Source organism: Corticium candelabrum, chromosome 15 (assembly GCF_963422355.1).
Source record: "Corticium candelabrum chromosome 15, ooCorCand1.1, whole genome shotgun sequence".
Lineage (NCBI taxonomy): Eukaryota > Metazoa > Porifera > Homoscleromorpha > Homosclerophorida > Plakinidae > Corticium > Corticium candelabrum.
Window position 1 is genome coordinate 795,147 of NC_085099.1, and position 26,101 is coordinate 821,247.

The 26,101-nt window shown below is 41.0% G+C and overlaps 10 protein-coding genes across 12 annotated transcripts; 5 read left to right on the plus strand and 5 right to left on the minus strand.

Moving 5' to 3' along the window:
- The first annotated feature begins 25 nt into the window (after nucleotides 1–25).
- On the plus strand, nucleotides 26–1,646 carry LOC134190632 (ciliary microtubule inner protein 2B-like). The gene is made up of 4 exons (XM_062659090.1): nucleotides 26–134; nucleotides 224–459; nucleotides 817–1,338; nucleotides 1,395–1,646. Exons 1-4 carry the CDS (start codon nucleotides 79–81, stop codon nucleotides 1,475–1,477), a joined length of 897 nt encoding a protein of 298 aa, XP_062515074.1. The 5' UTR covers nucleotides 26–78; the 3' UTR covers nucleotides 1,478–1,646.
- LOC134190633 (neuronal calcium sensor 1-like) lies at nucleotides 1,583–3,520 on the plus strand. The gene is made up of 8 exons (XM_062659092.1): nucleotides 1,583–1,733; nucleotides 1,820–1,844; nucleotides 2,537–2,585; nucleotides 2,655–2,744; nucleotides 2,804–2,882; nucleotides 2,945–3,033; nucleotides 3,157–3,234; nucleotides 3,308–3,520. Exons 1-8 carry the CDS (start codon nucleotides 1,583–1,585, stop codon nucleotides 3,404–3,406), a joined length of 660 nt encoding a protein of 219 aa, XP_062515076.1. The 3' UTR covers nucleotides 3,407–3,520.
- A 256-nt stretch (nucleotides 3,521–3,776) lies between these two features.
- LOC134190900 (glutamine-dependent NAD(+) synthetase-like) lies at nucleotides 3,777–9,349 on the minus strand. 2 transcript variants are annotated; one of them, XM_062659439.1, is made up of 20 exons: nucleotides 9,207–9,349; nucleotides 9,089–9,149; nucleotides 8,730–8,846; nucleotides 8,530–8,673; nucleotides 8,159–8,299; nucleotides 7,982–8,099; nucleotides 7,783–7,914; nucleotides 7,463–7,662; nucleotides 7,352–7,400; nucleotides 7,110–7,212; nucleotides 6,969–7,056; nucleotides 6,822–6,911; nucleotides 6,457–6,592; nucleotides 6,290–6,396; nucleotides 6,087–6,218; nucleotides 5,964–6,030; nucleotides 5,778–5,906; nucleotides 5,266–5,442; nucleotides 5,160–5,210; nucleotides 3,777–4,727 (listed from the first exon to the last, which is right to left on the minus strand). In XM_062659439.1, the coding sequence occupies exons 1-20, from the start codon at nucleotides 9,289–9,291 to the stop codon at nucleotides 4,119–4,121; spliced, it is 2,736 nt and encodes a 911-aa protein (XP_062515423.1). In that variant the 5' UTR covers nucleotides 9,292–9,349; the 3' UTR covers nucleotides 3,777–4,118. The 2 variants fall into 2 exon arrangements, with proteins under 2 accessions (XP_062515423.1, XP_062515424.1); XM_062659440.1 differs by lacking the exons at nucleotides 8,730–8,846; nucleotides 9,089–9,149; nucleotides 9,207–9,349 and having other exon boundaries at nucleotides 8,561–8,604.
- A 13-nt stretch (nucleotides 9,350–9,362) lies between these two features.
- LOC134190901 (calcium load-activated calcium channel-like) lies at nucleotides 9,363–11,569 on the minus strand. Its single transcript, XM_062659441.1, has 7 exons — nucleotides 11,495–11,569; nucleotides 10,870–10,947; nucleotides 10,741–10,803; nucleotides 10,478–10,524; nucleotides 10,337–10,404; nucleotides 10,055–10,199; nucleotides 9,363–9,614 (listed from the first exon to the last, which is right to left on the minus strand). Exons 1-7 carry the CDS (start codon nucleotides 11,553–11,555, stop codon nucleotides 9,528–9,530), a joined length of 549 nt encoding a protein of 182 aa, XP_062515425.1. The 5' UTR covers nucleotides 11,556–11,569; the 3' UTR covers nucleotides 9,363–9,527.
- A 31-nt stretch (nucleotides 11,570–11,600) lies between these two features.
- On the plus strand, nucleotides 11,601–12,666 carry LOC134190909 (DNA-directed RNA polymerase I subunit RPA12-like). The gene is made up of 4 exons (XM_062659448.1): nucleotides 11,601–11,731; nucleotides 12,211–12,299; nucleotides 12,354–12,463; nucleotides 12,526–12,666. The coding sequence occupies exons 1-4, from the start codon at nucleotides 11,608–11,610 to the stop codon at nucleotides 12,548–12,550; spliced, it is 348 nt and encodes a 115-aa protein (XP_062515432.1). The 5' UTR covers nucleotides 11,601–11,607; the 3' UTR covers nucleotides 12,551–12,666.
- Nucleotides 12,526–15,277, minus strand: LOC134190902 (G-protein-signaling modulator 1-like). Its single transcript, XM_062659442.1, has 8 exons — nucleotides 15,173–15,277; nucleotides 14,283–14,897; nucleotides 14,135–14,222; nucleotides 13,953–14,072; nucleotides 13,775–13,894; nucleotides 13,592–13,711; nucleotides 12,754–13,523; nucleotides 12,526–12,667 (listed from the first exon to the last, which is right to left on the minus strand). Exons 1-8 carry the CDS (start codon nucleotides 15,226–15,228, stop codon nucleotides 12,613–12,615), a joined length of 1,944 nt encoding a protein of 647 aa, XP_062515426.1. The 5' UTR covers nucleotides 15,229–15,277; the 3' UTR covers nucleotides 12,526–12,612.
- A 230-nt stretch (nucleotides 15,278–15,507) lies between these two features.
- Nucleotides 15,508–19,566, minus strand: LOC134190904 (uncharacterized). Of its 2 annotated transcripts, XM_062659443.1 has the most exons (16): nucleotides 19,385–19,566; nucleotides 19,192–19,322; nucleotides 19,016–19,136; nucleotides 18,742–18,809; nucleotides 18,452–18,555; nucleotides 17,811–17,864; nucleotides 17,671–17,749; nucleotides 17,522–17,600; nucleotides 17,361–17,469; nucleotides 17,008–17,102; nucleotides 16,893–16,956; nucleotides 16,693–16,839; nucleotides 16,369–16,435; nucleotides 16,041–16,306; nucleotides 15,803–15,886; nucleotides 15,508–15,745 (listed from the first exon to the last, which is right to left on the minus strand). In XM_062659443.1, the coding sequence occupies exons 1-16, from the start codon at nucleotides 19,483–19,485 to the stop codon at nucleotides 15,512–15,514; spliced, it is 1,803 nt and encodes a 600-aa protein (XP_062515427.1). In that variant the 5' UTR covers nucleotides 19,486–19,566; the 3' UTR covers nucleotides 15,508–15,511. The 2 variants fall into 2 exon arrangements, with proteins under 2 accessions (XP_062515427.1, XP_062515428.1); XM_062659444.1 differs by lacking the exons at nucleotides 15,508–15,745; nucleotides 15,803–15,886; nucleotides 16,041–16,306; nucleotides 16,369–16,435 and adding an exon at nucleotides 16,485–16,577.
- Nucleotides 19,567–19,749: 183 nt separating this feature from the next.
- LOC134190908 (uncharacterized) lies at nucleotides 19,750–20,820 on the plus strand. The gene is made up of 4 exons (XM_062659447.1): nucleotides 19,750–19,924; nucleotides 20,002–20,203; nucleotides 20,264–20,398; nucleotides 20,457–20,820. The coding sequence occupies exons 1-4, from the start codon at nucleotides 19,910–19,912 to the stop codon at nucleotides 20,663–20,665; spliced, it is 561 nt and encodes a 186-aa protein (XP_062515431.1). The 5' UTR covers nucleotides 19,750–19,909; the 3' UTR covers nucleotides 20,666–20,820.
- Nucleotides 20,821–20,827: 7 nt separating this feature from the next.
- On the plus strand, nucleotides 20,828–22,377 carry LOC134190906 (signal peptidase complex subunit 2-like). Its single transcript, XM_062659446.1, has 6 exons — nucleotides 20,828–20,905; nucleotides 20,967–21,050; nucleotides 21,114–21,271; nucleotides 21,343–21,436; nucleotides 21,982–22,100; nucleotides 22,159–22,377. Exons 1-6 carry the CDS (start codon nucleotides 20,873–20,875, stop codon nucleotides 22,274–22,276), a joined length of 606 nt encoding a protein of 201 aa, XP_062515430.1. The 5' UTR covers nucleotides 20,828–20,872; the 3' UTR covers nucleotides 22,277–22,377.
- On the minus strand, nucleotides 22,359–26,072 carry LOC134190905 (uncharacterized). Its single transcript, XM_062659445.1, has 8 exons — nucleotides 25,908–26,072; nucleotides 25,759–25,852; nucleotides 25,475–25,664; nucleotides 23,863–23,909; nucleotides 23,675–23,795; nucleotides 23,551–23,612; nucleotides 23,440–23,490; nucleotides 22,359–23,309 (listed from the first exon to the last, which is right to left on the minus strand). The coding sequence occupies exons 1-8, from the start codon at nucleotides 26,047–26,049 to the stop codon at nucleotides 22,373–22,375; spliced, it is 1,644 nt and encodes a 547-aa protein (XP_062515429.1). The 5' UTR covers nucleotides 26,050–26,072; the 3' UTR covers nucleotides 22,359–22,372.
- Between the last annotated feature and the right edge of the window lie 29 nt (nucleotides 26,073–26,101).

Here is a 26,101-nt window from a genome sequence, read left to right on the forward strand (position 1 = left end):
AATGCGCATGTCCGGAGTCATTAGCAACGGCGTCTCACCGAGGTGTTTGTGCATGGTGCGAGAGAAGAAGAGGAAGCCATGGTCATCCAACGAAAGTCGACATTGATGACACCCGATCCATACCACACTCCCGGGTAAGCAAGCCATAATCTGGGCGCTTTCTCTAGTAATTGTGAACGCTTTCTCTAATTGTGATGGTGACGAAACGCCTTATTGTTTGCAGTTACTGCGGATACTGCCCTCAGTTTAAGTACGAAATAGGTCGTACGTTCGGATCAACGACTCACGACTTGCTGTCGCGTCCGGCCATCGCCAAGTCGGGGTGCACCGTTTTGGCTGAAATGACGGCATCTGATCGTCTCGGGAGGAGCGTCGAGACGCGCATACCACTTGTCAAAATGCGTACAAAAAGTTGGGGCGATCAGAAACTGCTTGAGCAGATGGTTCCAGGCTACACAGGTTACAGAAAAACTTTGTTTAGAGCAGCACGTGATGATGTATGTGCACGTGACTTTATCCGCGGGTGTCAGTCATACTCCCGCGGTGGTAGGGTCTGGCTCTGGGTTGTGTAATAGTATGACAGTAATACAGTAGTTATAGACAGGTCATAATAATTATAGAGGGACTTTTACATTTTAATTAAGCAATTATTCAATGTTTGATTCTGAAAGAAAATTCCTTACATACCTTTTTAAATTAACAATTTATGTATAGAGTAAAATATGTAGTATTGATTTTGTCTACAGCAAATCTACTGTTATAATTAATTAATTAAATTAGATTGATATTAGGTATGGACAATTGTCTTTTCAACAGGATATATTCCTAAGGGCCAGCACTTTTTTGGATCACGGTATGCAGACATGTGTCGGTCAGCCATCTCTGACTTTGAAGCAGATCAACGATCTTATGCAGACAAACGACATGAGATGCAAATACTCACTAAGCTGCAATCAAGTCGCAGCGGACCACCAGAGTGCACTCTAGTCAAGCAGCCATTACCTCTAGAGCCCAAGTCGGCTGCTCTATTGCCCTATCTCTCGCCACACGCTCTCCAACACTCGGTTTCTCCTTACTACATGTCTCAGGATGACCCAAAGAAGTACTTTATGTCTGGCTACACCGGCTTTGTTCCAAAGTCACGCAAGTATATGGGAAAGGGATATCCAGCCATTACAAATATAGCTTTGAAAGATCACACCAATGACGAGCAAAGATTCACTGCAATAAGAACACAACCAGTTATTGTGCATCGTTCGATCCCCCACCCTGCACCGGCACCGAAAATTTATCCCATCAACACAGGCCTTGTACCAAACTATACTGGCCACATTCCAGGTAAAATGTTCACAACAAGTTTGCTTGTCTATCTATTTGTGTTTCTGTTTGCTTAGCTCAAAAGTTCAAGTATGGCATGACATTTGGTCACAGCACGAAGAACGCTGCCAGAAATGCTGTTACTGAAGTGTCTGTCTGATTTTCAGACACGGGATAGAGTACTGACGTTTCTATGTACTTTTAGAGTGTTTAGATTGCGTAGCCGCGACTAGATGCACGCGGCTGGTTTACAGATTTGTTTTCAATGAGTGGGTGCGGTTGCATAGTTTGTGTCCGTAGCAACAATATTAGACGAATAGTCTGCTCTACCGTGGACCACTGGTATCATGCTATGGGTCAAACAAGGAGCCGTCTAACTCCAGAAGAAATCAGTGAGCTCAGATCGACTACATACTGTAAGTAGGGGTCTCGTCACAATTTACGTAGACTAGACGGCGTCAGTTGTCGTCTGACTAATCTTGCTTGTTCTTGTCTTATCCAGTCAGTGAGCGAGAACTGCAACAATGGTAAGACAAGTTCGGAGAGAAAATGTGCCTATAGCTATAGCCCTGATCTTCTAAAACGATGATGCTGTCTGCATGCTGTTGGTACGTTTGTACATTGCAATAATTCAAATTCGTCAGCACCATGCTGTATTTGCAATTGCTACAGTGAAGTATGCATGCATTGTCATATATATGATGAGTTTGGAGATATGACATATTGATTTCTAGAGCTATAGTGTGTAGTTCCAGCCAATTGCCACACTATGACTTAATCTAACACACACAAGCTGAGGAACACCTGTTAGTATCACATGCGGTGGCATTCGAATGAAGTATATGTGCCTAAACTCTAGACAGTCAAGATGTCGTGTAGTCATTGTGTACCTTTTCACTTGCATTTTGTGGTCAAGGATCGAGAATTGGCTACACATATAGGATATGCTACTGGACTTCATGGTCATGTTATATCAACTGAACTACAGAAAAGAAAATATAATAATTGAATCACATTAATTAATTAAGGACTTTCCTGTATATGTGATTGCTGATCTTGTAGTACCTTTAATTAATAGCTAGGCAATTCTCTAAGTGAAACATCTTCAAATTTCTTTGGCAAGTGTAGTAACATGTAGCAATCTCCGAAGTCAAATATTTGTCAATTAAGAATGCAACAAAGAACTACGGTATATGTGTGTGTGTCTTCCGGCTGTCAGGTATAAAGGATTTGTTCGAGATTGTCCTTCAGGAAATCTGTCACAAAAGGTACGTCTAAATCTTAATTAATTACAACAGGTGGGGTATGAACAGATAGGTATGCGTGCTTACTTGTAGGAATTTAGAAATATATATCAGCAATTCTTTCCTTCTGGTGATGCATCAAAATTTGCTGACCTTGTCTTCAATGAATTTGATTCCAATAAAGTAAATTCGATGTATGTATTTAGTTACTAGTAACAGTTACTTGATGTTGTACTTTGCAGGATGGAGCCATCGAATTTAAAGAATTCATTGCTGCGCTGTCAGTGATATCAAGGGGTAGCCTTGAAGAGAAGTTAACATGTAATTGGATTAGTGAACGCAAAGCATTACCTAGATTCACAGAACTTGCAATATGTCTACAGGGTCATTTAGGTTATATGATCTTGACAAGGATGGTAAAATCACCAGACAAGAATTACTCAGTATAATGGAGGCTATATACACCATGGTTGTATGTTATCTCAATTTGCTATCTCAATCATGCAATTAATAGTTGTAGATAAATAGGCAGTGGGAAGTAAAATCATAGTTTGATTTAGTAAAATGAAGACATTCAGTGGTCTTGTTTGTCTAGGGTCATGCAGTTCGACTGCCATATGATGAAAAAACTCCAGAACAACGTGTTGATCAGATTTTTTATATGATGGATAAGGTCAGCTGTTTCTGTTTGGTTGCATATTTTATAGTAAAAATTAATCTTAAATATATTATAAATGTGCCTGTAGAATCATGATGACCTTCTTACACTGGAAGAATTCAAGGATGGTTCAAAACAAGATCCGTCTGTTGTACAAGCATTGTCACTATATGACGGTCTAATGTAATGAGATATAGACCAAAATGTACCTCTACAGCATGTTATGATACACAAATACTGCTATCAATTTCAACGCATTGTGCTCTTTACCTGAATTTCTAATAACATCATTAGTTCAGTATTACTTAACATTGTACTGTTCAAACTGAATATTACTGACTGGTTTGTGAATCCTGTTGAAGGCAGACATAGAGACTTGGGAAGCAGTTGAAACTGCCATGTTTATGTATCATACATGTAATGATGACTAGCACAAGTTTGGGCTAATCCAGTCGAATTTACATGTCCTGGTCTAATATGTAACCCATTAGCAGTTTGTGCTTCATAAATGGCTTCCAACAATACAGATATAGAGACAGAGCATACATAGCCTTGGTTAAAATGAAAATTGTCATTGGAGACAAGCTGCATTTATTATTAACACCAATTTGTTAGAAAAATTTATAAAAATCACAGACAGACTGACAGACAGATCTTAACGTTTGTGTTTACTTTACCTGTACTACCATTGATCTATGTAAATTGAAATTTGACAGAAAGACAGACAAGCAAGACAGACAGACAATACAAACAAACAGCTGACATGTTATGTCAAACGTCTCTGGGAGTCTGGTGTGACAAACAAGAAATGCATTACATTGACCATAACCAAACATTTAAAAATGGTTTGTCTAATTTGTGACATACCACAAAACAACACAGCCGGTTAGCCATGTTTGTCATGAGTTCTCTTCTTTCTCCGGTTGAAAGTTGCCTCCATGAGCAGCAGTAGATGTGGCAAGTACTTTTCTCCTAACTGAACCTGCAGAAAAATCCTCTCTTTGCTCTTCCAATACTGTCACTGGACTTAGAGCCTCATGACTGCTTTCTCGAAATCGCTTGACGGTGCCACTCCTCAAAACTCTGCTCTCATTAGTTTCTCTACCATATGTTGTTCCTGTCCATTGCTTATTTCTGTCCAATACTTGTCTGAACTTCTTCCCTGATCCTAATATTGACCTTTGCTTCTTCAATCTAGTTTCAACACCATGTGCTTTCAGTCTTGGTCTTGCAGCTTTAGGATGACCAATCCATGACACTGATGATTTCCCCTCCTGTGATTCAATGAGATTGGAGGAGGCAACCTTCCATTTAGTTGGCCGATCAATCAATTGCCTGGAAGAATGGCGAGTTTCATTGTCATATAATGATGTTTCTGGTTCCACAGCTGATGTTGTGGCACATGTTTTAGTATCCACAGTCTTGGTCATTCTCTTTCGTTTTCTTGATTTTGTTTTGGAAGATTGACGTGCCAACGGATTGTGTGGTATCTTAAGAATGTTGTTATCCTAAGACAGAATATCTATCACGGCATTATTATGAAATACAATTTGTATATCACAACGAATATTCATGAACAGGCGCATGCGCGTGCGCGTGCACACACACACACACCACACACACACACACCACACACACACACACACACACACACACACACACACACAACTCAATGCTGTACATCCACCAAAAAACTCATCACTATCAAGGCGACAGAGGGCCCACTGTATTGAGGCATGGCCACAACAAATTTGATCATGCAACATACATTAATAGAGCAAGGTTGTTACCTCCGCCACAGATGTTATGTTCTCCCTTCGGTTTGTTTCTTTAATTTGTTTGGCAGGCAAGCATTGTCTTACTCATGAATTGTTCACTAATGGCTTGCCCTTATGTCTTAGTTACAATTTTACTAATAAAACTTATCAAGATTGAGAAACCTGCTCTGACTGCTCTTGGGTTGATCCATCAACATCATCAAGCTTACCAACCTACCCACCAAAACATAGAGAGAAGCAAACAGAAATTTACAATGACAGAATATACTTCCTCATCAATGCATCTGAACTGTCTGGGCCAATGTGTGTTGTAGAGAAACTGACGAAAATCAAATCTGTTGTCATCTGGACTATATCCTTCAGCGTGATAAGATGGTGTTAGAACTGTCATCTTGTGACGATTGATAGAGTAGCAGCGAAAGAAATGCTTCACCTTTTCAGCCACCTACACATTATAATGTAGAAAGTCAACTGATCTCTGAATCTGTTGTAGATGTATTAAAGGTTCTGTTGCATCCCTTAGTCTCTTACATTGCCCTGGACACAACTATTTTTTACATGTCTAATAACATTCTCGACTGTATATAGTGCTAATGTCAGCCAAGCATTGCCAATCTCTTTCCTATACATACTGTACTGAAGTTAGGCAAGAAAGCAGCAACAAATTAAAACCAATCCCAAGAGCAGCAAACTAAAACAAGCACGTGTAGTATTAAACATTGTAATTCATGTAATTAATAAACAACCAAAGAGAGACACATTTCCCATTAATTAATGTACCTGCAATGGAGACCAGCTGTCTTTCCACTGATGAACCAATTTGCAGAACATACTATATGGTCCACAAAGCATTAGTTTTCGCAATCGGCCAAACACAGATAATTCAGCATAACTCATTCCCATATCATCCTACAGATGCACTACTCATCAATCCAGAATCAACACTTCAAACCGTCATGTACAAACTTCATCTGTTTGTACATAGTTGTTCGTCATCGGCTCTAATTCAGCTGTTGGTGAAGCTGAATAAATGCTGTTGAAATCACAGTTCAGTAAATGGAAATGTAACTTTAAACACTGGTTGCTCACCTTCCTAATGATTTCAATCCAAAATGCTGCATTGCAAACTTAATAAAACTTCTTAGATCAGTTTTACTGATACTGCCAATGGGATTAAGATCTGCACTGGAGCAATCATACTTAGTCATGTAACCTCTTAAACTAAGCAGAATACACAAGGAACTTGATTAAATAAGTCCCAACATCACGGAAAATGCATTACATTACTGTACCTTTCATCAACATTAGCAGATCCCAAAACTAGCAGACCTCCATTAGTACCACGAGTCCAACAGATGAGCTGTGCAAACAAGTAGGACAACACCATCCTCAAACGAGCCTACACCATGACTTATTGAACCAATCACCAATTAACTTTCAAATTCTAGTGACTTCTTGCCTGAACATTCTGTAGTGCAAGGTTTTCTCTCTCCGATCCGCCATAAACTTTGAACTGTGGCGTTAGTTTAGTAACTGTCTTAAATATTCCTATTACAGCTCTGACTGCGGTGTCAATACCAATGCTCAAATGGTAACTATAAACAATAACCACTATAAAAACTTGAGCCCCTTACCTACCTAACCTTTGCTCTGCATGCCCCAACACACAAAACTGAAACACTCTGTTCACACATGTTCAACATGTACACACATACAGAAATTGTACATAATTCCAAAAGTAAACTTTGCCATTGTCAGATGGCTATGTATGCCTCCAAATAAACAACCCCCAAACTTGCATCTGACAGTGCATAAACCATAAACCTTCCAATTTCCTTCGCTAAATTCCCTGCTCTTGATCTTGTCTCAGCTGATGAATTTTCGGTACCCATGTAACATGTGACAAAAATACGACTAACCAAAAACAGTTGTATTATTAGACACTCGATCTAAAGTTCAAATACCAAATACTTGCAAAGCTCTTTCGGGTCAGCAGGAACATATTCACCATCAACAGACACTCCAATAATTCGTCTACAGTCCACTATGACACTCTGATCTAACATACATTCATTCTCTTACTCGTGTCTGCATAACAGTCAGGTAACTTACTTCCTAACTGAGCAGCATCACAAACCAAGTGACACATTGATGACACAATACATGCGGTTGCAGAACTGTCAATACCACCACTGAGTGGTAGAAAAAACCCAGCCTAAACCACACAATATGTATTATACTATAGTGTATATCCAATAAACCAATGCATGTGTACATATTTATTAACTTATCTACTACAGTGTACATAGACAAAACCGTGTATTGCATGCAAATAATCAAATTGTATAGAATACCTGTTTACTTCTTCGAAGATAATCCCACAGCCAACAAGCTGGTCCCAAGCTAGCACAACCATCTTACAATGATCATTATATCTTATTGTAGTTTCAATGTACTTTACACACCAAATCTCCTCTTCTGGTGTATGGTACTTCACTTGTATAGGAGGACTGATGCAAATGCTAATATCATCACATGATGTGAGAGCATAGTCAACAAAGACACGAGGATATCCTGGTGCTTTTGCACTTTGACTGCAAGCACTGGGACGTAATCCACGAAAGGCTCTTACATCTTCTAGATCAACCGTGGCAGTAATGACCTCCTAACAAAAGCAACAAACAATAATGTAAATCCAAAGCAAATGAGTTTATTATAAAAATTAAGACACGATTGTTAAAGCATAGTTTCACATGCACAGTTTACGACTCTCCACTGTCTATACCACTTCTTCCAATGAGAATTGTTCGCCTTGAGCTACAATTTCACCGTTGACCATAACCATTGCACAGCCATCATAATATACTCTCTCCCCATCACATCCTCTCAAATTTGAATAAACATAGACGCCACCAACCTGCCACCATCGACAACAGTGAGAACTAATGTTTGCATGCATCACTGACTCAACTGAAGTCCACTACCCTTGCTGTTGCCCCTCGCATTAGATCAACTCGAACATGAAGCTTCCTCAAAGAATGATGACTTCCACTGGCATTAGTAAAAATCTCGACACCATCCAAACCCATGTGAATGTGAGGACTAAATCAGAGAACTAAATTGCACCATTAAACATGTACATACATAATTGACAACATTGCCTGTTTGGTGTAAACAGCTCTTCACATATCTCAGTTCCTATGCAAGTGTCCAAGGTAGCTATGATGGCATCCCCGAATGGTACAGTCACCTGTCCAGTCACATCTTGAATCATTCGTGGTAAATAATAATCTTCTGTCTCTCTGTATATATTCAAACAAACTTATGGAAAAACAATCAATAGACATTCTCTACTAACTGCTAAATTACTGACTGCTTCTAAAGATGTATTTTGTGAATATACAATATAATAGTATAACAAAACTAAACAAGTCTTGTGGCAATTTATGCCAGTGAGTTGACACTGTATACACATCTACCATGTAGAGCAATTACAGTATGAATATATAAGCCTAAATCATTCTGTACAAACCTTGGTCTATTCCAAGGTGTAAACCACCGACCTTCTCTGTAATTGCCATCCATTGCCAGATGCATCTTTGGCCGAATAAGCAATATCTTTCTATTGAAGAATATCACACGACAGTTGTATCGAACGTTGCGATGCATCACAGGCCTAGCAAAAAATTCAGACAATAAATTCAAGCACCAACATGTAAAAATTTCACCAACATTCCAACATCACAGATGATGTCTGCAGTAACTGGCGACTCGAGAAGGTCAACAAGCACCTGGAAACAGTGCAGGAACGTATCGCTCTCCAAGAAATGATCTGCACAACCGTACCCACTACAAAAACATAAATCTACCACCAACCCTCGTAAACAACTGACTTAGAAACTTCAGTTGTGTGTGTGTGTGTGTGTGTGTGTGTGTGTGTGTGTGTGTGTGTGTGTGTGGTGTGTGTGTGTGTGTGTGTGTGTGTGTGTGTGTGTGTGTGTGTGTGTGTGTGTGTGCGTGTGTGTGTGTGTGTCCATGTACACCTCAATTAATAATCAATTAGCAGGTAATACAATTTAGAGTTTGAATACCAAATCTCTAGCTCTGGCCCTAGTCTGTAAGCTGCTCTTCGCCTCTTGGACTCTGCAATACCTGCAAAGCGAGTAAAGCGTAACACAGAACATCTAAACACACGTTACCCTCACTTACTCGCCAGAATTCGTTTTGCGTTGTCATCGAAGTCTAAAGCCCACTGATTTAGACAACAAGTGGCTAGTTTCACCTTGCGCCCCATGCCAACTAACTAATAATGCGCGCGTCGTACTGACCTCGGAATTCTCACACTGCGCAGACTCTTGAGCCCCTTTGTGACTTCAGTCATACTTTCACGCAATTCATATATACCCACAGTACAATACTTCTTGCAAGCGGTAGACTGAACATCGACGTAATTTGAAAAGCTACAGTAGCCTACTATATCTTCTAATTGCAACTTGCAAATTGTTTGTCTGACTTGTACTGCAACTATGGCTACTTAGTAGAAGGAGGTTGAAACAAACCTCCTGCAAGTTTGCTCGCAGCTCTTGACGGCGCATTACCAAACGCCTTCTGAACATTCTAAAAAACAAAAACATGTACTAAATTTAATTATAATAATTAAAACTATCATGTAAAATACATAAACAAGCAACAATTAATTAATTGATACAGCAAAAATTCACAGATTTGTTCAAATCTATTAGACGTTAATTAGCATATGCCGAATTTTCTTAGAGAGAGAGAGAGAGAGAGAGAGAGAGAGAGAGAGTAGTTACATACTTGATCTGCACTAATTCTACTACTCCCTATGGCTCAATCCATGCAGTTACAGGACAAGTTAGATGCACAAATTTCAGTTGTGTAAGTGAGCATCTAAAATGCTATTACTCACCGCATTCATTAAAGCTATTATTTGACAAAAATTCATCAACAGTTCTATTAAACCGGTTTACTAACATCTGCATGCTTAATTGACTTTGCCTTCTAAGTTAATCTGTGTGCTCAATATATGCACCAACCTGTCGTATTGACATGGTACATAAAATGTAGAGAAAGATGAAAGAGCAGTCAGTGTAATCAGATCCCATTAGGTTTCGATGTGAGAGTCCCTGCAGAAGTGAGATGGGCTCAAAAGGAAGTTTGGCAACAATGCGACCATCAAATCTAAAACAGCAAGAAAAGGTCATAACAAATATTTACTATTATCAAATATTCCTTGTATGGTGCATACTCAAACAAATACGACCACACACTACTACTAGTACGTATCTCATTTGAACTTTTGTCAAGGAAAGACTTACAGTGTGTTGAACATTCCCATTAGAGCCATAAAAGTAAAACTGATAGCAACCATTGACTTCATCTTTACCTTGCAACCACACACACACACACTCGCACCAAAGCATGATAAGAATGAATAAAAAATGTTTTCGTTTTCCTACCAAAGACAAGTCCCTGTTGTTTGTTTTCAAGCGTTCTTCTGCCTTCTCTGTGGTTGACATAAAAAGCAACAGTACAGCACCGATATATAGAATGACAGGATAGCATTCAATCAAACAGATACACAACCAGACAAACTGTTTGCCTTAGTGCTCTATTAAATATACGTATACTGTATGTCATGTAGATCATTGTGTTTCGAAATTAACAGACATACAATCACACATGAAGTCACTGACCAACAGCATGATTATACAGTACAAACCAAGTTTCCTCTTTTGTCCTCCTTGTTTACTGATGTCGGTCACTGCCTCCTTTTTTCTTTCAACTGTCCCACAAAACAAAAGTACGATAATGGCATTTTCAAAATGACAACTTGCAAATAAAAGCATACGACGCTTGCTCTGCTTTTCTATAGATGCCTTCAATCTCTTGTACGTGTCAGTTCGATAAACTAACACCCAGGTGATTGCTAAGACATAAGAAAACACGATTGTATGCTTGCACAAATACATCTAAGTCTGTCCGATCCAGATCAAGTTTCTACCTCTGTCTGTCTGTCTGTACATCTGTCTGTCTGCTTGCCTGTCTGTCTGTCTGTTTGTCTGTCTGTCTTTCTCATATATTTGATAAATCACAATTTAGAGTACATGATGGTTACTACAAACCTCAACAAGTCTGTCTGTCTGTCTGTCTGTCTGTCTGTCTGTGTCTGTAGAAAACTTCAAAACTGTCACCTAATCATGGTGATTTAGATAGATTATTTAATTTTGACATTCAAAGTCAAGTCCATTAGTTAATTAATGACTTTGTTGTTTGCAAGGACTGATTTGTATTTAAAACATCCTAGCATATGTACAAGTAGAATCTGTATGACAATAAATTATCTGTCTGTCTGTCTGTCTGTCTGTCTGTCTGTCTGTCTGTCTGTCAAAACGCTAATTCATTCCTTCAAACTAAAATCGAAACTATCCTACGACATCAGTTACAAAGAAACGACAAAGGAGTATCTCGTGTACCTTCCGAGAGAAGCGCTGTAATAACAGAAATGGCCACAATAAGAAGAGCATCGGCATACATGTTCCACGCACGCGCGATTGATATCGAAAGGTCTGGTCTGGTAGCCAAGGCTATGGCCAAAGTGTCATTCTCTTGTGATGCTAGTTTTTGTCCTCATTGTGGCACACTTCTTCCTCTGCCCGGGATCAGTGATGTTGTGACGTGCTTGCTGTGCAGTTATAAGATAAATGCTTCAGGTGAGATCCGTAGACAATACTCTTTTGGTTATTCTATTTTTTCTTCGAAACAAACGGTAAACAGAACAAGGTAATTTGACCACACATGTACATATTGAAATAACGTAATTTGGTAGTTCACTGAATGTCTGCTGTGCAATTTGACAGTTAAATTTGACCTATAGTATGGGTGAATCTGATATACCAAGCAATTAAAAGTAAAATCGTTTATATTATATAGCTAGGTGATAGACGGTCTAGTGTTAATTAATTATTCAATCTTAAATACAGCAGGCGTTAACTGACCCTGTCTATCAGGCCTGCATTAATTGCGGCGGAGGACAATTTAACTATCGTTCAGTTGATTTATGTCCTGTGTGTGTGTAATGTAAGGACATGATATCCTCTCTTTCTCCTCTCCCCTCTCCCCTCCCTCCCTCCTTATCCATTTGCCATTTTTATTTGTGTGACAGTGTGTTGTATACTTATATTTTCATTAGTGTTTGAGGGTGTGGAAGAGTACTCATGCAAGACATACGCTACAAAGGTCACTTCTAAGAAGGAAAAAACAGAACTGGATGGTCCTTTAGTATGTCACACGAAGCGTTTGGCTACTTGATTCTATTAACTGCGCAATATGCAGGCTGAAAAAGTGTGTCCAAACTGTGGCAACAAACGTATGGTGTATCATACGCTGCAAACCAGATCAGCAGATGAGGGGCAGACAGTGTTTTACAAGTGTCCAAAGTGCAAGTCAGCAATTCCAATTGTATACGCTACTCTCCGTGTTGTTAATTGTCGATGCATTGTTACAGATTTCAAGAAACAGAATTATCATAGCAATCTCGATACTACTAATGCAGATAAAATGCTACTAATAACAGCAGTTATGATCTGGTCAGTCAGTTTTCAAAGAGGGACTCATCAATATGCAAAGAATCGCATCTTGCCAGCTCTCTGTATCAACAGATGAAATTTGCAATAATGATAGAAGTCTTGTTCATAACAATTAATTGGTTAATACAAAAAAGTTACTGGCTCACCGAGATAGTGCCATCCAGTTGTCCCACTCTGCTGTTACATCTGGTGGAACAAATCCGTCTCCTTTGTCTCCTTTCATGCTTTTTACTTGTCGTTCTATTTCTTTTGTGTGTGTAGAGCCTCCAAACAACTGTGAATAGATTTTGGGAGCATTCTTGCTCCTCCTTGGCTTGCTTTTTCCTTGTACCTTTTCTTTTTTGTTGATATCGATAGGGGTAGCCGTGTTATCAAACGATGTTGATTCAAATTTGCTTTGTGGTCTGAGAATAAATGTAGTCATCGGTCTGTCACTAGAGAAAACATCGTTAGCAGCTACATCTACAGCTTCCAGAACTTGTTCGAGTAATCCATCCATATGAACAGAGGTGTCCCAGTCTAACTCCTGTTGTTGTGATGAAAGACTACTTGCTTCAGCACTGATACTGGTTAGATCTTCAGGAGACATAACAGCTGAATGGGGCATAAATTGGGCCTCAATGCTTGTTTTGCGTTTAGTTTGTGGTGTTTCAACAAGTCCTTCCGAACTTTCTGCTTTAGTGACAACTGACCGTCGGTCTTTCTTGTGGAATAGAAGACGAATGGTTCCCTTCTTTAGACGCCTCATCGTTTTCAGCATTGAGCTTTGCTTGACTCTTTCCTTTTTTCTTATAACAGGACTCATGTCTTTCCTTGGGCTAGCTGGCCTTCCTTGTGACTCCTGCAGTCGACGAATGGCGTCATGTAACTGAGCCATGCCTTCGTGATCGTTCAACTCCTTTAGTAGACTAGTTTGCTAACAGAAATAATAGACAAAGCACATACATGTACAAGCTGAAGTGATTGGCTAAAAATGGACTGTACCTGTCGGTAATGTTGCAGAGCTAGTTCAATATCATCAAGCTCTTCGTACAAAGACGCCAGGGTCGACAGAGCTAAGAGTTGCCCTTCGACGTCATCTGTTTTCTTACACAGAGCAAAATGCTAATAACCACATTTAGATATGAAGCAATCATTATCATTACAGAAAGTGACAAATAATGAGACCTTCTGGTGCCACTCGAGGCATTTCTCGATGTCCCCTAGTACTTCATATGTGCTGCCAAGATTTCGTGCAGTAATAGTCTGTCCAGTGTAATTGTCTGTGCTAACGCATAGCTCCATGTCCTACAAATAGACATTGTCAGCATATTTTAGCATGCAGACACTGTCATGCTATGCTGACCTTCAGGTAGAATTCAATTGCTCCTATCATGTCTCCTTGTCCTCTCTTGCAATTACCAATGTTGCAGTAGGCCCTGCTCTCTGCCTGGTGGTCGTCAAGCTCCTTCGCAATTTCTAAACGCTACATCAAGCACTTTATATTAGGAAGCTACAACTATAGTCTATACAATACTGATGGTCAACCTTCTCGTGCCATCTCAGAGCTTCGGCATAATCTCGTATTAACTCATAGCATATTCCCAGATGGCCATAAGCTCTTCCTTCATTTACCCTGTTTAAAGAAATAGGCTTCAAAGAGTGACAGTGTAACTCTTAAATTATGGATTCACACTTGTTTCCTGATGCTTTGACCAACTCAAGATATTTCTGAAAGTAATCAACAGCCCTTTGAATGTGCTTCCTTGCTTCGGCTTGCACATCTTCTGTACCATCACTGTCAGACTCGGATGCCTTTCGTAGTACATTTTTTGCCTGTGTCTTCCACAGCAATCCAAGATTGTTGCAAGCTTTGGCAACACCTATCTGGTTATTTCTTGTGCTACATCCTTCCATATATTTGAGAAAGCTTCGTCCAGCCATCTTCAACCTACCCTGCATTTGCATGGCAACCCCGAAGTTGCAACATGCTTTCAACTCGCCTTCCTCGTCAGCAGACTCTTTACAGATGGCCATATCGTGCATGTGGCATTGAGCAGCTGATTCGTAGTTTCCCAACTGGAAGTGTGATGTGCCCAGAAGGCTCCAAATGACTCCTTTCAGTTGAATATCATCAGAACCAAGCATGAGTGCTCCCTCTAGATAAGGTATTCCTTCCTCGTACCGTTTCTGAGACACTAGCCGATCTCCTTCTATAGACAAAGCAACACAGTCTGCTTGCTCGCGGATGCCTGCAGCTTCAAAGGCCTTTGTACATGTAGAAGTCTTGCTACCGTCTGCAGTCTGAGCGCTGTCAAAAGAAGGTAGGTCATTAGCGATAAACAAAGCTCCAGCTCTAGTTAAGGAGACGTCGCCTACAAAAGGGGGCACATGATAATGGAAGGACCATATCACACATTGCTCTAAGCTATAGACATGAATGCAGCATGCGGATTGCGCCTCAGGACAGGTGCCAACTGTGTAGCGTCACGGGCACATTTGAAGTTGTCATTAAAGCCTCCCAATCAGAGACATCACGGTAGCATATAATTCCTTACCGCCTCCTGTAGTCATATAATTCCTTACCTGTCCGCCTCCTGTACGTGTTGTGTCCCATCAGCTGCAGGTTTAAGCTCCGCCATGTGCAGTTTGGTGTCCGTCTTTTACCGCCTGTGTACTTACAGGTTGCGTTGGTGCACGTGAGAATATAACACACTCCAACGCAATAACGTCGGTAACGCGTCTCAAAATTCTAGAGAGGCATTTTCCATGAATCACATGACCAACACTCTATTAGCAGCATCACGTTAGACCAGTCTGAAGTAAACTATTCAAAGCTTGTATAGAAATGTTTTTAGATTATAACGTTATGTTTTTTAAAAAGTTTAAAAATAGAATGGGAGTAAACTTAAAATGACGTGCCATTCATGTCTGTTCATATAGTCTACTGAGACTTGAAGTTCTAGCGAGTGATACTGACCCTCGCAATCCCCTGAGAGCTCGAGTTGCTTTGTCTACTGTATCTTGCCCACGCAGCCTGGCAATGACGCATTGTGTAGCTTCAGCTTCACTGTCAAAGACAGGAACATTTTGTTGATTTGCATACTCAGAAACGTAACTTCTCCCGCGATTGTAGTCTCGAAGAGCACGGCCAGTTACCTCCAATCACATAAAATTGGGAAGTATCACAAAAGCATCACCTAATGTTCAGATTACCTGATGGCCATCAACTTCGGTTCCTTCTTTCATGAACTTCCTACACAAAACAACGCGACGACCTTCTCCTATAAATCCTGCCACCTACAAGAGACCAGAGAGTTGTCTTTAATTAAACTACCAATTTCCCCTAGCTGTCACTGTCTGTTTGTCAGTCTGTTTGTCCGTTTTACCTGCCTGCTGGCCTTAATAAACACAATAATTCTCACCAACATGGTTGAGTTTCTACAGAACCCACCTCTACTAATGATGCCACTGATCTACAACTGTCGTCAATGACAAACAGAAGATACCAGCATTTTGCTTTTGCCTCAGCCTCCACAGGTAGAAATCGGACACTCCAACGAGAAACATGCGGATTGTAGAATGATACTGCATGCTTTCTTAACATTGGAATTGTAATCTTCTGTCTCCAAGTAGAACCACCACAGCTTCCACCCAGAAACACTTCTCTAAAATAAGTGCAACTTCTCCCACGAATGAACAGAAACCTACAAATTACATCTAATTGGCACAAAAAATGTTATTAATTCAGACACTTTGCAGCCAATAGTGGTTACACTTACTCAACCATCTCGATATTAGGTGCGATAATCCATTCAAAGTGGACTGTACTAATGTCTTTGATTGTGACTATAAGAAAGAAATTAGTAATGGTGAGAAAGCCATACAGCACAGTGACAAATAACTTGCTATTTACTTCATAAACCTTACACACACAAAGTTCATTGGTCACTAATTTACTTCTGTAAACAGCGGAAACTATTTCCTAGTCCTACAATATTTAATAAATGAGATTAAATTCGAACACATCTTTATGCATTAAAAATTTTGTAGACTAACAAATAATACACATCAATATAATCTTATGACCTTTTACGGATTCTAACCTGCGACATCATTTCTGCTGCAAGACTACAGAATTCATTAAAATCATATGACTCATCTCCATCATCATGTGGACAAGGCAACACTGAATTAATGTCACACTCAGCTTCCACATTAGGAAGACACAATGACCTTAATACCAAGGAAACCTATACACAATGCATAATGAAACCATACAAAATGACTTATGTAACAAGTAAACCTCCTTTCGAGACACAGTGCTGAGTTGTAAAAGCTTGCAATGACTGAAGGCTTCGTGGACAGCTCTGCACATAAAGAAATTAGACAAACCCAATATGCTGTTCTGTTACACTTACAGCAGCTTTCGACCAACGGATGCTCCTGTGAGTTTTGCTGGTTGTGCACCATCACTGGGTCCCAGTGAAGTAACAGAAATACCAGAATTCAAAACCTGACCGTTTACACAAACGATTAACTTAATTAAACACACACAAAACCCACACAGCAGCCATGTTGTGTGAAGCTTTCCAAGAGCATCAGCTTCTGTAAGTATGCTTGTCTAACATGCTTCTTTGACATGTCACACGTAGCATCAAACTATCAATGATATCAGTTGTCTGACCCTGTCTCAATGCAGCCATGTCTACTGTATTTATTAGCATGATTGCTATGTGCACAAACCAACAGATGTTTAATTGTTACAACAAACCTTGCAACATGCTCTCGCTGCCGTTGCAATGTCAGTAAATATAGGTAATCCCTGCCAGGCCATTAGATTGCTAACAAAGATTCGCCCTCTGTTAAGATCTTGCAGTTCCCTAAACAATCTATCAATCTAATGAGAAAAACACCTCTCTTTCTAGATGTAACCTTGGCGACAAAGGAATGCCCTCGATTTCCACATTTTCACCAAAATCAACCATAACGAGTATGATAGGGTGACCAGAAGCTAGAATGGAACATACATACAATAAGAGATCAACAGCAGTACAGCATGGCAAACCGGCAAACCGGCAAACCTGCCAAATATGCAGCTTCAACCATCGATGCAACGCCTCTTGTTTGATTGTCAATGACAAAAAGGCACAAGTCAGCAGACTGAGAAACAGACACAGTAGCAGAGTATATTATGAGAGTACATGGAGTACTTTGCAGTAACCTGCTTGGCCTGTTCTTCAACTTCAATCAAGCCATCACACCAGCGGTCAACTTGCTATATATCAAATCAAAAGCATAAACTAATCTAAACATATAAAGAAACCGGATTTCCTTGAATAGAATACTATGGCATTCGAATGTTTTGCAAAGTTGAAAATATCACAAGCATTCAAGGTAAACATGACAATCTATCAAAGCATGACATTCTACTTCCATCATCATTTTGGGCAACAATGCAATTTTGTCATCATCTAGAACATCTTTGGCTTAGTCCCACACTTTGTATAAAACATATTACATTAAACAGTGGAACAAACATATCATAATACTAAATTGTGATATCATACAATCGTCCAAGAATCAACAATCAAATGGCCATGAAACACAGTCAATCTCTTCTTGAATTACAGCTGCTTGTAGACATTATTTCTGCAAGTGCTCGTATCTCACCCACTACTTTAGAACATTTCTAGCTTCTTCTATTGTACTATGGCGCTTCTAAATAGTATTCTTTCCTTCTCTCCACTGATGATTTCCATGCATTGCAGTATATAATGCTCATGCACACAAAGTGGTATTCTATTTGAGCATGGCATTCTAATGATTCAAGGAAATACGATGTTGAATATGAGCATATAGTACTGGATTGTAGAATGTCACTCCTGCCTCCTCTAAGATGGGAATCACAATATCACACCTCCAAGTTGTTGGATTGCACGAGCCACCAAGGAACACTTGATATCTCACTAAACAACATGTAAGCAGACCAAACATATAACATCATATAAGGTTATGTGCCAAATGTGTGTGTGTGTGTGTGTGATTCATGACATGCACCAGGCCCCACCCACAGCTCAAGTTAGGTAGACCAGGAGTACAAGTCGTGTCTCATTTGATTTTTAAGTATGAAATGCAATCAATTAAAATGTCACCTCCAATATCTGGATTAGCACTCTGCAATCTCTTTCGTCTATGGACAACTTTATCAAAGTGATAATCACTGCATACAAAGTCAACATTTTCATTGAAATAAACACATTGTACAGTCAATCATACATAAACCAGAAATTTCATATTTTCAAAATTGCAAAAGTTTTCAAACTTGCATAAAATTTTAACTTTGACATATTCACATTTCAATATAAAAAATCAGGCTTACATTAATTAAAATTTCTGGTTCATGATATGATCACATCACCACACTACCTGCTCCCACCATCTGATGATCCTTGTAAATCAACAGCAAACAAGCACAGTTCGCCAAATGTAAGATACGTAGACGTAGGTCGACCAGAACATTCAGCTGCAAACTGCAACATCTCTTCCACTAACCAGAGTACTCAAGAAATCTAATAGCAATTGATGTTGAGATTTTCTGTCACCTTGAGCTCGAGATGGTGTCATATTCAAATCTTTCAGAACGCGCATAATATCATTAAAATCTAATTGCGTCTGGCTGTCGACTTGGTCAGTCCGGTGAGCCAGTATGTGACGGCATCGCCTCATCAGATCACTACAACATGTTTCACTTCAACGCATGCAGTATTCTCAGATTGCCATCTACAAACGTGAAACCTTGTTAGTGGACCGTGCACTAGCTTTCTGCAATCCGGATTCACATCGTGATAGACCTCTCTTCTCTCACGAGCAAACAAGTAGCCCAAAAGAGCCGCCATAGTTCTTACACATTGCTCGGTATGAGTCCCGTATGTGAAATGACGTCATCTAAACAGTAGTTCAAAAATCAAAAATCACATCGTCAGTGCTTTAATATAGCCATATTAGTGTATTCTCCAATCAGTGTTTATGGTAGATATTTTAAAAATTTTAGTTCAACGAACACTTACACTTATTAAATTAAACTTAATTAATGCACTAGGCAGTATCCCGTATAAATTCCTTTGCAACCGGATCTCATCCGGAAAAGCCTAGTTGTAGCAGTGGCGCTCCTGTGGGTGTAGTCTTTCACTCTGCTAGTTACATCTACACAACGACAATTGCTTCTGTGCCGATCGGCAGCGCGAAGCACGTCGACGTTTCTCGACATTCTGGCCGCACCAGCTGCGCGGAGGAAGCGTCGTGCGACCACAGGGAATCGTAATGGCCTGGAAGTCGGTACGTCACGCACAATCTCTGAACCATTACATACATCTGATAAGTTCATGGCGTCGATTTTTCGCTCCGTACGACAGGTCTGTGCTAGTCTCATGTTCCTAGTGGCCGCGACGTTCGCCGGAATGTCATGCTTCTTGCACGAATGGGCCAAAGGAGACGAAGGAAAAATCGGTCTGTTTCAAGTATGCACTAGCGAGGAAAAAGAGACGTGTAGTTGGCTCGACAACGATCCGGTGTCATTCTGTAACGGAAGAAATGTGACAGATGACTACAACAAACGTGAGTTTCACACCAAAGTTGCAATTTCCGGTTCTTCCACTCGCCTCTTGCTGCTTGCAGGAATCATTAGAATGCAGGCCGCAGCTACTTTGATGGTTGCTGGATGTTTTCTCTGTTTGTTCGCCGCGTTGGTAGCAAGTCCCGTGGTACAGAGATACAACTACCTCACTGCTACTGCGTTGGGTTCTGTGGCAGGTGCTAATTTATCTGTTTTTGTGTGTCACGTGACGTGAATGCTTGTTTGCTCTTGTAGCCATAGGCTTCACCGTTTCAATCATTGTGTTTGTCACGATTGATCGCAAATACTACTGCTTCACGGAAGAGGCGGATTTGCACTATGCTTTTGGATTTGGACTCGCCACCATTCCGGCAGCTATTGTTGCTTCCATACTCGGCTTTCAGACTCCTACTACGATGCTTAGGCTTTGGGGCAGAGTGAACAGCCCCGATCAAGAAGGCTAGCGGTTGTAATCAGTTAACGCACTGCTCATATCAAGCAAGGCAGTAGCTAATGCTTATTATTAAAGAGACATTTGTTTGTTATTTGAACAGTTAGCTAAATTTGTTGATATTCTAAAAATTGAATTTTAATTTTTAACCGAAAAGCGTAGCCAGTGCATACAAGTAAGTAAGCGTGAATGTGAGGTCCGGAACTCGAGGCCAGGTATCATGACTAGCAAGAAAGGTACAATAGCAGACAAGGTAGGTGTACCGTGTGACGCTGTGTGCTCGACTGTTCATCTGTAAGCGGCTGATTTTTTAGTGGTTCTTAGAAGGGGAGCCCGTAAAGGTTGAAAAATGGGACGGCTCGAAGGTAAAACACGCACTCGACGATGCAGCGAAGAAGGTGACTCCAGATATGATACACACGTAAGTAGACTGTTATTGAGTCGTCCTGTGTGCCGTTTAGGTTATGGGCCAGTTGGGATACGACGAGAGCCACGAAATGACCGACAAGAGGCTGGCCATTTGTACACTGGCATGTGCGTTGTCCCTGATTGGACTCGTCTATGATTATTTTTTCCCTTTTCCGGCATCAAAGTATGTGCTGGGTTTGTGTGCGGTGGGGTAAGAAGCCGAACCAGTGTGGTGTAACCTTCTTTCTGGTGACTGTATGCACGTATTGTCATGTGACATAGTTACTTCTCTCTGATGGTCGTGTTTACCATTTTCGTGAGTCTCGTAGAAAAGAACTACATCTATTGGGGGATTCAAAGGGACAAAGCGGGTCTGGTAAGTTGCACGTGACCTAAATTGAAACATAATGTTGAATATCAGGAGCGCTGAAAGCAATTTCTATGAGAATATCGGTTGCCATTACTATGTCTGGAGAGTCTGCGTTTTGTTAAATTTGGTCATTTTAATTTGCAATTTTGGCACACAAAAACCCGAAATTAAAATCAATTAGTAGGGTATTAGTGCAATGCTGAATTCATTGTTTTATCTACGTGTCTGAGTGAAAACCCTGAATTCCACAGCTGTTCAAAACATGGCAGAATCCCGTGACGTGAGTAATAAATTTCATTATTTATTTGGTCACGTGTTATGCAGGAGGCAGAACGAGTCGTGGAGTCGGTCATATATCACATGACCGGCCACTGTTACTGTACCCTAGTGCTTTCACGCCTCGGGTAATAATGGAAATATAACAAACTTAAAATTGTACTCGTATGTTTGTATTTCTTTGTTTACTCGTGTCTTTCCTCGCATCTCACTCAGACTATTAACATTGTGTGATGTGGAGTTGGGAGTATATAAGTAATGTTTGCTGATTATAGGGCCCTTTACATTACTGGTCTGTTCAATCAACACTGAAGCGTTACGAGCATATGTACACGATTGTGGTTGCCTTCCATCACGGCAATACAAAACAACGTACTGAAGCCGAACTGACCAAGTAAGCACCACGGTCTCATACGAGTAACATGAGATTCATGATGACCACACTGTTTCAGATCTATTGGTGTCTGGTTCGATACGGATGGCGTTCTGCTAGAACAAGAGGTAGACAAAGACATCAGGAGTCTGCATTCTCGCATCCTAGCAACAAGGAAAGAGCAAAAGCAAGAGTAGTTGCAGTAGAGACAGCCGACTTGTTCTGTCTGTTTCAAATTGTTTCTGGGGAACGTAATAGAAACAGAGAAAACTAAAATGACTGCCGCATCAATTCTATAATCGTACGGATGTTTCATCGCCTATGCTAGTACTTATCTCGGATTCTTCTAGTGCAGATGGTTCGATTTCTATTTGTCCCTGCTCCAGCTGCTCTCTACTTTCAGTCAAATAGTGAGCGTCTGTAATCTCAGGCTGAATGACCGATACGGGCGTAGGCCGTGGTGTCGCAGGAACACCATCTGGCGTAAAGTTGGGATACTGGGGTGTTGCGGTGGGAGGAGGTGAAACGGATTGTGTCCGTTCGAAGTCGTTCACATTCACTCCGTCCGACGACTGTACCATAATAGCAGACTCTGGGAGAGGGTCCTCACCGTCCTCGTCGTTTGAATCCTCATCAGGAGCCAGTGACGGCGATGACGGTATAACGACACTGATTTTCTGTGCCGATTGCAGTGAAAGTTGCGTGCCCTCGACGATAGGTGACGGCGGCGTTGCCCGTCCAACGTGAGCAGACGAATGGAGGTTATGAAACCCGCCTCGAATCGTGTTCAGTGATATAGTTGAGCCTGAAATGGCAGGCCCATTACTTGACTCCGGTACTGATTTGAATGGCAGTTGTGGGAGGGTGATTCTCGATAGACTGGTTGAAGTATCCGAATTCATTCCTCCCTGACTGATCACATTACGTGTCCTGTTGCTTGTATCACACACTCTTACTAAACAAGACAGACTACCCGAAGATAACTCGGCTGACAATGATAACCGAGAGATGGTGGTAATTGGAAACTCGGCTTGGCTGCTCAGATTTTTAATCGCAACAGCTTGCAATGGAGGAGTAGGTCGTTTGCTCTGAGATTCTTTTGAGGCATGTGATACAGGACTCGGTCGCTTTATTGATTTTGGAGCGTCCTCGATGACTGGTGATTGCACATACAGCTCTTTTGCCTGTGAAACCCATTTAGTTCCATCACCTAGACTTGAACCAGAGATGCTACCACAAAGCAGATTTTTAGATCACAAGGGTGCATGTGCGCACACCACACACACACACACACACACACACACACACACACACACACACACACACACACACACACACACTGCACTATTTCAAGTCCCACCTTGCATCAAAACCACGGCTGTTGTGATTACTGTCTACCTGTGCAACACACCTGGCACACATTTGACTTACTACCGCTGCACCACACTAAAAAATCTGCTTGTTGTCATACCCATTGCTATTATGTCGACTAAAGAACTGAGGAGTTCGCCTGAACCGAACTAGTTGTTTTCCCTGAGTACAGTAGAGCATAGTACTTATACTTCTCATGTCAATCGAGAGTAATTTACTCATACCTTTGGGAGTCTATGAGCATTAATGACTGACGATGCACTACTAGTGTTCATGTCTCGTGTTTCCTCAAGCATTCCATTCGGAAGAAGAGCCACGTGGATATGATGGCAGCAACATGGTGACCTGTAAATGAGTTGAAAGGTTACATACAAATAACATTGTTATTTTGGATGATTAATTAATTAAATACCTTCTGCTTGTAATTGATAGTTTGTTAGGTAGAGGAAGCGACTGATGCTATAAAATGTTGATCAGTCATGATTGCCAAACTTCACAACATCACTGTTACTACAAACTCAATCGCTAAATCTGTCTGCTCACATGTTAGTTTTTCTGTCTTGTTTATCTGTCTGTATGTAGGCATATTCATGCATGCATGTATGAACATGTGTGTGTGTGTGTGTGTGTGTGTGTGTGTGTGTGTGTGTGTGTGTCAGTGTGTGTGTGTGTGTGTGTCAGTGTGTGTGTGTGTGTGTGTGTGTGTGTGTGTGTGTGTGTGTGTGTGTGTGTGTGTGTGTGTGTGTGTGTGTGTGTGTGTATCAGTGTGTGTGTGTGTGTGTGTGTATCAGTGTGTGTGTGTGTGTGTGTGTGTGTGTGTGTGTGTGTGTGTGTGTGTGTGTGTGTGTGTGTGTGTCAGTGTGTGTGTGTGTATCAGTGTGTGTGTGTGTGTGTGTGTGTGTGTGTGTGTGTGTGTGTGTGGTGTGTGTGTGTGTGGTGTGTGTGTGTGTGTGTGTGTGTATCAGTGTGTGTGTGTGTATCAGTGTGTGTGTGTGTGTGTGTGTGTGTGTGTGTGTGTGTGTGTGTGTGTGTGTCAGTGTGTGTGTGTGTGTGTGTGTGTGTCAGTGTGTGTGTGTGTGTGTGTGTGTGTGTCAGTGTGTGTGTGTGTGTGTGTGTGTGTGTGTGTGTGTGTGTGTGTGTGTGTGTGTGTGTGTGTCAGTGTGTGTGTGTGTGTGTGTGTGTGTCAGTGTGTGTGTGTGTGTGTGTGTGTGTGTCAGTGTGTGTGTGTGTGTGTGTGTGTGTGTCAGTGTGTGTGTGTGTGTGTGTGTGTGTGTGTGTGTGTGTGTGTGTGTGTGTGTGTGTGTGTGTGTGTGTGTGTGTGTATCAGTGTGTGTGTGTGTGTGTATCAGTGTGTGTGTGTGTGTGTGTGTGTGTGTGTGTGTGTGTGTGTGTGTGTGTGTGTGTGTGTGTGTGTGTGTGTGTGTGTGTGTATCAGTGTGTGTGTGTATCAGTGTGTGTGTGTGTGTGTGTGTGTGTGTGTGTGTGTGTGTGTGTGTGTGTGTGTGTGTGTGTATCAGTGTGTGTGTGTATCAGTGTGTGTGTGTGTGTGTGTGTGTGTGTGTGTGTGTGTGTGTGTGTGTGTGTGTATCAGTGTGTGTGTGTGTGTGTGTGTGTGTGTGTGTGTGTGTGTGTGTGTGTGTGTGTGTGTGTCAGTGTGTGTGTGTGTGTGTGTGTGTGTCAGTGTGTGTGTGTGTGTGTGTGTGTGTGTGTGTGTGTGTGTGTGTGTGTGTGTGTGTGTGTGTGTGTGTGTGTGTGTGTGTGTCTATCTGTATGTCTGTCTGTCTGTCAATACATATATTTTCAAACATAGAACTATTAGACACCAGCTAAGCAAAGCAACTAAATACTACCTGTCTGTCTGTCTGTCTGTCCTAAGCAGTCGTTGCATGTATATAATTCTGTATATAATCATGTACCCTAGAGGCCAGTCTCTGCATGTACTACAAACATCTGTGTCTGTCTGTTGGCCTCTCTGTCTGTCCATCAATCATTTTGTCTGGCTATCTAAACTAACTGGAATATACCCTGCTCCTTCCTGTAGCCGTAGTTCGAGTAGGAACCCACACCAAATATCTCTTCCTCATCACATCATTCTTTCCAATGGCACCATCAGTCCTCTCTCTGTGTTGAACAGTCAAATGATGAACACAACGTTCAGTCCTATCAACCTCACTGGTATGACCAAAGCAGCTTTCAGGTGACTGCCTCCTAGACCTAACATTTGATTGAACATAAGCACACACAATAGCCAATCACACAGACAATTATTTCTATTAATTAAAGTTTCGTTTTTATTTGCGCATCATACAGTCTGATAGGTGGAAGACTTCTGGCCTTTCTCATTGGAATCTGAACGCTGATATTGTCTGGCTCCATTTCTTGTATTTTCAGGCACGACAGCTCTATAAAAGCATCGACATTGTTGTGTAGTCTAGAGCTTGTAGCATAGCAACAAACCTGTTCTCATCGAGTACGAATCGTGGCTGTATGAGTCGTAATTGTGCGTCGATAGTGTTCTTACCGGCGATTGCAAGTATTCAAAAAGAGTTTGACTAGGAAGGAAGCTACACTTGGCTCTCATCTGAGGAATGTGGTTCATGTTCTCGAGTCCGTAGCAACTGAGTGACGGGCATGCGCGCTACGGCAATCGT

What these genes read in the sequence shown, in the direction of transcription:
- LOC134190902 (XM_062659442.1), bottom strand. Translation starts at nt 15,228, where the DNA reads ATGGCGGAGCTTAAACCTGCAGCTGATGGGACACAACACGTACAGGAG. An exon ending in GTCAAAGCATCAGGAAACAA is followed by an intron (nt 14,223 to 14,282) that starts GTGTGAATCCAT and finishes TTCTTTAAACAG; the next exon opens with GGTAAATGAAGGAAGAGCTT. An exon ending in CTCTGAGATGGCACGAGAAG is followed by an intron (nt 14,073 to 14,134) that starts GTTGACCATCAG and finishes TGCTTGATGTAG; the next exon opens with CGTTTAGAAATTGCGAAGGA.
- LOC134190909 (XM_062659448.1), top strand. Translation starts at nt 11,608, where the DNA reads ATGGCCAAAGTGTCATTCTCTTGTGATGCTAGTTTTTGTCCTCATTGT. An exon ending in TTATAAGATAAATGCTTCAG is followed by an intron (nt 11,732 to 12,210) that starts GTGAGATCCGTA and finishes TATTTTCATTAG; the next exon opens with TGTTTGAGGGTGTGGAAGAG. An exon ending in TACAAGTGTCCAAAGTGCAA is followed by an intron (nt 12,464 to 12,525) that starts GTCAGCAATTCC and finishes GCATTGTTACAG; the next exon opens with ATTTCAAGAAACAGAATTAT.
- LOC134190904 (XM_062659443.1), bottom strand. Translation starts at nt 19,485, where the DNA reads ATGGCGGCTCTTTTGGGCTACTTGTTTGCTCGTGAGAGAAGAGAGGTC. An exon ending in GCACTGTGTCTCGAAAGGAG is followed by an intron (nt 16,840 to 16,892) that starts GTTTACTTGTTA and finishes CATTGTGTATAG; the next exon opens with GTTTCCTTGGTATTAAGGTC. An exon ending in CCGAAGTTGATGGCCATCAG is followed by an intron (nt 15,746 to 15,802) that starts GTAATCTGAACA and finishes ATGTGATTGGAG; the next exon opens with GTAACTGGCCGTGCTCTTCG.
- LOC134190905 (XM_062659445.1), bottom strand. Translation starts at nt 26,049, where the DNA reads ATGAACCACATTCCTCAGATGAGAGCCAAGTGTAGCTTCCTTCCTAGT. An exon ending in TTCGTACTCGATGAGAACAG is followed by an intron (nt 25,853 to 25,907) that starts GTTTGTTGCTAT and finishes ATGCTTTTATAG; the next exon opens with AGCTGTCGTGCCTGAAAATA. An exon ending in AGTCTTCCACCTATCAGACT is followed by an intron (nt 25,665 to 25,758) that starts GTATGATGCGCA and finishes ATCAAATGTTAG; the next exon opens with GTCTAGGAGGCAGTCACCTG.
- LOC134190633 (XM_062659092.1), top strand. Translation starts at nt 1,583, where the DNA reads ATGAGTGGGTGCGGTTGCATAGTTTGTGTCCGTAGCAACAATATTAGA. An exon ending in AGGCTATATACACCATGGTT is followed by an intron (nt 3,034 to 3,156) that starts GTATGTTATCTC and finishes TTGTTTGTCTAG; the next exon opens with GGTCATGCAGTTCGACTGCC. An exon ending in TTTTTTATATGATGGATAAG is followed by an intron (nt 3,235 to 3,307) that starts GTCAGCTGTTTC and finishes ATGTGCCTGTAG; the next exon opens with AATCATGATGACCTTCTTAC.
- LOC134190901 (XM_062659441.1), bottom strand. Translation starts at nt 11,555, where the DNA reads ATGTATGCCGATGCTCTTCTTATTGTGGCCATTTCTGTTATTACAGCG. An exon ending in TACAGCGCTTCTCTCGGAAG is followed by an intron (nt 10,948 to 11,494) that starts GTACACGAGATA and finishes CTTATGTCTTAG; the next exon opens with CAATCACCTGGGTGTTAGTT. An exon ending in ACAACAGGGACTTGTCTTTG is followed by an intron (nt 10,405 to 10,477) that starts GTAGGAAAACGA and finishes TGTGGTTGCAAG; the next exon opens with GTAAAGATGAAGTCAATGGT.
- LOC134190908 (XM_062659447.1), top strand. An exon ending in GACAGATGACTACAACAAAC is followed by an intron (nt 20,204 to 20,263) that starts GTGAGTTTCACA and finishes TGCTGCTTGCAG; the next exon opens with GAATCATTAGAATGCAGGCC. An exon ending in TGCGTTGGGTTCTGTGGCAG is followed by an intron (nt 20,399 to 20,456) that starts GTGCTAATTTAT and finishes TTGCTCTTGTAG; the next exon opens with CCATAGGCTTCACCGTTTCA.
- LOC134190632 (XM_062659090.1), top strand. Translation starts at nt 79, where the DNA reads ATGGTCATCCAACGAAAGTCGACATTGATGACACCCGATCCATACCAC. An exon ending in GATCCATACCACACTCCCGG is followed by an intron (nt 135 to 223) that starts GTAAGCAAGCCA and finishes TATTGTTTGCAG; the next exon opens with TTACTGCGGATACTGCCCTC. An exon ending in GATGGTTCCAGGCTACACAG is followed by an intron (nt 460 to 816) that starts GTTACAGAAAAA and finishes TCTTTTCAACAG; the next exon opens with GATATATTCCTAAGGGCCAG.
- LOC134190906 (XM_062659446.1), top strand. Translation starts at nt 20,873, where the DNA reads ATGACTAGCAAGAAAGGTACAATAGCAGACAAG. An exon ending in AAAGGGACAAAGCGGGTCTG is followed by an intron (nt 21,437 to 21,981) that starts GTAAGTTGCACG and finishes TGCTGATTATAG; the next exon opens with GGCCCTTTACATTACTGGTC. An exon ending in ACTGAAGCCGAACTGACCAA is followed by an intron (nt 22,101 to 22,158) that starts GTAAGCACCACG and finishes ACACTGTTTCAG; the next exon opens with ATCTATTGGTGTCTGGTTCG.
- LOC134190900 (XM_062659439.1), bottom strand. Translation starts at nt 9,291, where the DNA reads ATGGGGCGCAAGGTGAAACTAGCCACTTGTTGTCTAAATCAGTGGGCT. An exon ending in GGGCCAGAGCTAGAGATTTG is followed by an intron (nt 8,847 to 9,088) that starts GTATTCAAACTC and finishes ATGTTTTTGTAG; the next exon opens with TGGGTACGGTTGTGCAGATC. An exon ending in ACAGCTGGTCTCCATTGCAG is followed by an intron (nt 5,443 to 5,777) that starts GTACATTAATTA and finishes TATAATGTGTAG; the next exon opens with GTGGCTGAAAAGGTGAAGCA.